The 7,216-nt window shown below is 41.7% G+C and overlaps 1 protein-coding gene across 1 annotated transcript; it reads left to right on the plus strand.

Moving 5' to 3' along the window:
- Positions 1 to 3,647: 3,647 nt before the first annotated feature.
- Positions 3,648 to 4,598, plus strand: LOC131483517 (olfactory receptor 2V1-like). The gene has a single exon (XM_058681779.1). It carries the CDS (start codon positions 3,648 to 3,650, stop codon positions 4,596 to 4,598), a length of 951 nt encoding a protein of 316 aa, XP_058537762.1.
- Positions 4,599 to 7,216: the final 2,618 nt, after the last annotated feature.

Raw genomic sequence — 7,216 nt, forward strand, 5'->3', positions numbered from 1 at the left:
GACTGTCACCCAGGAGAGGAAGTGAATTCCTCAGGGTCTTCCAACAGGTTTTAGGAAGGGTGGGGACTGTTTTGTCTTTGCAAGTCTAGAGAGGATGTGACAATGGCTCCCTCTAGGGCACTGGGAAAGCTATATTTTCCTGATGACATCTGGCTATTAGATTTGGATGAGAGTGTTGAAGTCGTCTCCTGCTGACCCACCTACAAATGCCTATATTTCTAACTCTTGGGAAAAAGTTTCTGCTTGCTGCTCCTCCACACCTTGTATATATTTTTCTGTTTGGATATTTTCTCCTATACCCCTTCTTCTTGAAGGAACTCAGTGCTCTGCTATTTTTACAAACATGCGTTGGTGTTTTTGCTCCCTGTCCTACCTGCAGTTTCCTTTCATTTCGTAGCTGTGTCATGAATCTGACTACTTTCTGATGCAGATCTCCCCAACACAATTCCCAGTGAACCTCTTTATGAGTCTCTTACACATAGCGTAGGGCTTTGACATGTCTGATCTGAGGGGTGCAGGACTGCCTTCTTACTATTAAATATCCCCAACATTGCCCAACTGAAACAATATGTATTATGGCCTCTTGGTAAGACTTTGCAGAGAGAAATTTGCATCTCAGTGGAGGAGACTAGGAAGTGTCAGGTCATGACTATTGACTCTGCTCATATTGGAAGCATCTGTTTCTGCCTGAAGGGCCAGGAACTGCTATGAGAAGACTTTGATGGGGAAGGACTTCAATGAGAGGCAGAAAGGTTGCAGGCAAAGTGGTCTGCTCCACTTTCCCAACAGGATGAAAAAGTCCATGATGCTGGGCTTTCACAGCCCCCAGAGTCCCAGAAGTCAGAGAGCTCATTGTGGCATTAATAGGAGAGTTCTGCCCCTATGCCTGGCTTTCCACTTCACTTAGGTGCTCCCTCTGTTTCTGTTCCTCATCCCACTTGTGTTTTTGCTTCCCCCCTGATCCTTCCTTCTTAGCATCTGTGTTCTCTCTTTCTCACTAAGTCTATGTTCCCTGCCCTCTATTACATTGTCTCTGTTTTCTTATTTTTTTTGGTCTCTTCTGGGAGATAACATTTCTTTTTTTTTTTTTTTGATTTATTTTATTTATTTATTTATTTATTTATTTATTTTTTAATATATGAAATTTACTGTCAAATTGGTTTCCATACAACACCCAGTGCTCATCCCAAAAGGTGCCCTCCTCAATACCCATCACCCACCCTGCCCTCCCTCCCACCCCCCATCAACCCTCAGTTTGTTCTCAGTTTTTAAGAGTCTCTTATGCTTTGGCTCTCTCCCACTCTAACCTCTTTTTTTTTTTTTCCCTTCCCCTCCCCCATGGGTTTCTGTTACGTTTCTCAGGATCCACATAAGAGTGAAACCATATGGTAGGGGAGATAACATTTCTGATGGTCTAACATTTTCTGTATTTTTCTCCTGTATCTTGTCTCCTTTAGCTTGACATTTTTTCATTACTCCTTTCATCTCTCCCATCTTCCTTTGGTCTACTGTTACTGTTGCTCTCCCTTTAACTCCTCATCCTTTCTCTCATGACTCACTGCATTCTGTGCCATCACTCTGTGAGGCATACTGGCATGCCCTAGGACAGGACTCTCAATCTGCTCTAAGTGTATGACTGTAGTGTGTATGGCCAGGTAGCTCTGACAACAGAGATCCCATACAACACCCTAGATGTGACATCAAGAATAGTATACAGTGTTACTTTCTCTGTAAAAAAAGTTAACTATGAATTTCTTACTTTTACTTGAAAAATCCCTAGTTGTTTCTTGTACCAGTTTTTACAATATTATGCTACAAAGCAAGCTTAAAAAGACAAGATATGCCAGATACATTACTTACCTGCTTATATGACAATCTTCGCTTACATTCAAGGAATACACAAAGAAATTCTTGTCAAAAATTGAAATATTGCAGGTCAAACTAGAGTCCTTTTTTTGACCCTAATCCCCACCCAATTCTAACCCTTTCTCCGAGGTAATTATTGTTATCATACTCTGTGTCCTTTAGTAATTTATGTATAGTTGTTGCTCATATTCTTTTCTTTTAATTTTTAAATGTTTACTTATTTTTGAGAGAGAGAGAGAGAGACAGTGCGAGCAGGGGAGGGGCAGAGAGAGAGAGGAAGACACGAATCCAAAGCAGGCTTTAGGCTCTGAGCTGTCAGCACAGAGCCCGACGCGGGGCTTGAACTCATGGACTGCGAGATCATGACCTACACTGAAGTTGGACACTTAACCGACTGAGCCACCTAGGCGCCCCACATTTACAAAGTTTCTTAGAAAATACTTTAAGATTTTACATCTTGAAAATAAAAACCCTCTCTATCTCAGTTTTCCTACTTAAGAGGATAATGATGAAGCTTCTAGGGCAGTTATGCGGATTAAATGTGAGGATGTGGCAGAGTGTTCATTTTAAGACCTGGCACATAAGAAATGGTCAAGTAATGCCAGCTTTTGTCACTTCTAAACTACTAGGCATTGCTTATGTTATCACCTTCAATCTTTAATATAACTCTATATGATACTGTTAACCTTATCTGGGATAAGGAAGCTGAGGTTCAAAATTTTGCATAAGTGCTCAGTTCACAAAGTTGACACATGCCCTTGTTGTTTTAGTACTTTTTCCTGAAAAATCAAATCCTTAAGTGAAGCTGGCCTTTGTAGGAGAGGCAACTATAAAGACTGAAGAACAGCCAATTCCTAGCAGAGACAGAAGCAATGATCACTTCAGCAATAAATAGCTCTAAATTTGCTTCTCAGTTATGTGAAGAAAGTCCTAGGAGTTAAAACAATGTCATTAGCAACAGCTTGCTTCTTTCCTTAAAAGTTTTTCCTGTTTTTAAAAAATTGTATCTTAATTCCAGTATACTTAACATACATTGTTATATTATGTTCAGGTGTACAATGTAATGATTCAATACTTCTATATATCACCCAGTGCTCATCATGACAAGTGCACTTCTTAATCCCCATCACCTATTTAACCCATCCCCACATCCACCTCCCCTCTGGTAAACATCAGTTTGTTCTTTATAGTTAAGAATCTGTTTCTTAATTTGTCTCTCTTTTTTTCTTTTGTTCATTTGTTTTGTTTCTGAATTTCCACATGAGTGAAATCATATGGTTTTTGTCTTTCTCTGACTTATTTCACTTAGCATAATACTCTCTAGCTCCATCAATGTCATTGCAAAGGGCAAGATTTCATTCTTTTTTATGGTTGAATAATATTTATATATAAACCACTTCGTATATATCACTTCTTTATTTATCAATCAATGAATACTTGGGCTGCTTCCATAATTTAGTTATTGTAAATAATGATACTAAAAACATACGTGTGCATGTAATTTTTGGGTAAATACACAATAATGTGATTACTGGATCATATGGTAGTTCTGTTTTTAACTATTGACAGAACTCCATACTATTTTCCACAGTGAAATCCTGTATCTTTGTTAGAGATTCTTTTTCTTTTTAAACAGAAATTTAAAGAGTTTATTCTAAACTCAGTAACATTTAAAGAGGACAGCACATTGGGCAAAGTTTTGATGTCTCAATATTGTAGCACTAAACATACACCTCCTGCTTCCAGATCTCAAGACTTTGGCACGTCCCTCTGCAGGAACAATGGCCTGGGTGGGAAACCAGACTCTCATCTCCCACTTCATCCTCCTGGGCCTTTTCACCCAGTCACCACTGCACTTCTTCCTCTTTTCCATCATCATGGTCATGTTCCTGGTGGCCCTCTCTGGAAATGGGCTCATGATCCTCCTCATCAATGTCGATTCTCGCCTGCACAACCCCATGTACTTCTTCCTCAGCTGGCTGTCACTCATGGATCTCATGCTCATCTCTACCATTGTGCCACGGATGGCCACTGACTTCCTCCTGGGCCATGGCGCCATCTCCTTCACAGGCTGTGGGCTTCAGATTCTCTTCTTCCTCACTCTCTTGGGGGATGAGTGCTTTCTGCTGGCCTTCATGGCCTATGACCGCTATGTAGCCATCAGCAACCCACTGAGGTACTCAGTGGTCATGAGCCGCCGTGTCTGCTGGCTCATGGTGACAGTGTCCTGGCTCTTTGGCCTGGTGGATGGACTTATCCAGGCCATCTTCACCCTGCACTTCCCCTACTGTGGCTCCCAGGAGGTTGATCACTTCTTCTGTGAGGTCCCTGCCATACTGAAGCTGGCCTGTGCTGACACCTCCCTCTATGAGACCATGATCTATGTCTGTTGCATCCTAATGCTGCTCCTGCCCTTCTCTGTCATCTCTGCTTCCTACCTGCAGATCCTGGCAGCTGTGCTCCATATGCGTTCTGCTGAAGGTCGGCAGAAGGCCTTTGCTACCTGCTCCTCTCACATGGCAGTGGTCTCCCTCTTCTATGGGGCTGCTATGATCACCTACATGCGACCCCAGGCCTACCACTCCTCCAAGCAGGACAAGGTGGTCTCGGCCTTCTACACCATGATCACCCCTATGCTCAATCCACTCATATACAGCCTGAGGAACAAGGAAGTGGCTGAGGCTCTCAGAAAACTCCTTGGGAGGTGTCCCTGTGGTGGGGGTCAGGCCTAGGTTGACATTAGCCCCTGCAGATGGGGGTTCTGGGGCCTGGGAACTTGGATTAGCCTCTGTAGTTTTATTGGAAGAGAAACAAATGTGCCATACTGAAAATAAAAGTCATTCTTTTACCAGAGTTAATCAGATTAATACATCAATTCAGTTCATCATGTCCATGTTGAGTGTGGATAGTGTGGAAGGAGGGCTGGGTCGATGTGGTTACAAAGAATAGAAGACACAAAGCATATATGTCAGTGTCAGCAAGTAACAGGTTTCAGCTATTTTCCTTGCCAGGAATTACCAACAGCTGAAGAAAACACCTTGCTCAATGTGCTTCTCTTTGGAAGTCTGCCTGAATCCCATGACTGGCCAATGTAGGATATAAACGTTTGGTCCCTCTTGCCTTAGTTTGACTCTGAAGGGCCATGCCTTTTCCAGAGCTCCCTGTAAGATCTGAAGCAACACAGGCTACTTCTCCCTGTATCCAATTTGGCTTCCTTAACTCCTTTCCCCGACTATATAGTTCAATCCTCAAAGCACTCTCCAATAAACCTGCATGCAAAACCTGTTTCCGTCTGATTCCAGGAAACCTAACCTATGGCACATGGAGATGAAGGAATGCTAGTAAGTTAAAGTCAAATTTGCTAAATATGTTCATGTACATGCAGTCAAAATACAATATGGGCACTGAGAGGCTTTGTTGCTTGTCTTTCCTGAAGACCCCTAAGACAAGTTTAATGCAGGGGTTGCAAACACAAATGCCCATAGGTCCAGACAGGTGGTGTCAATGAGGAGAGCGATCTTGTGGGGATAGGTGTGGAAGGGACACATGCTCCTCAGCTAAAGCCACTTGGCTGCTCTGCTCCACACAGAATGTTTGAGCTTTGGGAAAAAGATAAAGTGAAAGTTGGATGGGAGCTGGAGGTGCACCCATGGATGGCTTCCCAGTTGACTCAGAAGATAGCACTAAACAGTGGGCAGGAGAAAGAAGAGAAGAGGAAGGTATGCAGAGCAGAATTCCTGACAGCAAAAGAAGGGGTCTGACATATGCCCAACCTCTCCATGAGGTCCACTAAGATGACTCTCAGATTCCTATCTCTGTCCTGAACTCAAAGACAGCTCTAGGAAACCTCTTTAGAGTTCTGTGCCCCAATAGAATTTTCTGCTCCTGTGAGTTTTACTGTGTCATATATTTCAACCCTGACCCAGTAGGAAGGTACTGAGAAGTGAAAACTGAGAAGGACATCTCATGGTTGAAGGAATGTTGTTCTTGAGATCTCCTGCATCCGTATAGCACTGACTCAGTTGTGGGGTAAGGATGTGATAAATTCTTTAACGGGAAGAAACATGGAAAGAGTTAGGTGGGACCTAGCAAAAACTTTTCTACTACCTTTGCCTTCCTTATATTTCCACTAGAGAAAGAAAATAACAAAATAACAAGATAAAATTTTAGTAGAATCACTCATTCTCCGCAGTTGTTTTAAATTGAAAGACCTGAAGAATGATTATAATCTGAATAATCCTACATTTGAGAAAAGAAAATATTGTGGATATGAACTTAAAATATATTTTTAAGTTTTTATTTTAATTCTACTTGGTTGACATAATGTCATATTAGTTTCAGACATACAATATAGTGCTTCAACATTTCCATACATCATTCTGTATTCATCATGACAAGTGCACTTTGTAATACCCACCACTTATTTAACCTGTCCGCCCCACCTCTCCTCTGGTAACCGCCAGTTCTCATTAAGAGTCTTTTTTTTTTGAGTTCTCTTTCTCTCTCTCTCTTTCTCTCATTTTCCCCCTTTTCTCATTTGTTTTGTTTCTTAAATTCCACATATAGTGAAACATATGGTATGTCTTCTCCAATAATTTCACATACCATTGTGCTCTCTAGCTCTATCCATGTTATTGCAGATGTAAAGATTTCATTCGTTTAAAAAAATTTTTTTAATGTTTATTTATTTTTGAGACAGAGAGAGACAGAGCATGAATGGGGGAGGGTCAGAGAGAGGGAGACACAGAATCCGAAACAGGCTCCAGGCTCTGAGCTGTCAGCACAGAGCCCGACGCGGGGCTCGAACTCACGGAACGCAAGATCATGACCTGAGCCGAAGTCAGCCGCTCAACCGACTGAGCCACCCAGGCACCCCAAGATTTCATTCGTTTTTATGGATGAATAATTTTCTACTGTATCTTCTTTATGCATTACTCAATTGATGGACACATGTTGCTTCTGTATCTTGGCTATTGTAAATAATGCTGCTATAAAATAGGGGTAGAGCGTTCTTGTATTCGTTGGTTAAATACCTAGTCATGTAATTGTTGGATCATAAGGTAGTTCTATTTTTAACTTTTTGAGGAAACTCTTTAATGTTTTTCCAGAGTAGCTGCACCAGTTTGCATTCCCACCAACAGTGGAGGAGGGTTCTCCTTTCTCCACATCCTCAACAACATCTGTTGTTTCTTGTGTTGTTGCCTTTAGCCATTTTGACAGGTGTGAGATGATATCTCATCGTAGTTTTAGTTTGCATTTCCCTGATGATGAGTGATGTTGAGCATCTTCTCAGGTGTCTGTTGGCCATTTGGATGTCCTCTTTGGAGAAACGTATATTTTTCTGCCCAGT

This window comes from Neofelis nebulosa, chromosome 1 (assembly GCF_028018385.1).
Source record: "Neofelis nebulosa isolate mNeoNeb1 chromosome 1, mNeoNeb1.pri, whole genome shotgun sequence".
In the NCBI taxonomy this organism is placed as follows: domain Eukaryota; kingdom Metazoa; phylum Chordata; class Mammalia; order Carnivora; family Felidae; genus Neofelis; species Neofelis nebulosa.

Coding starts and splice junctions, on each gene's coding strand:
- LOC131483517 (XM_058681779.1), top strand. CDS start 3,648: ATGGCCTGGGTGGGAAACCAGACTCTCATCTCCCACTTCATCCTCCTG.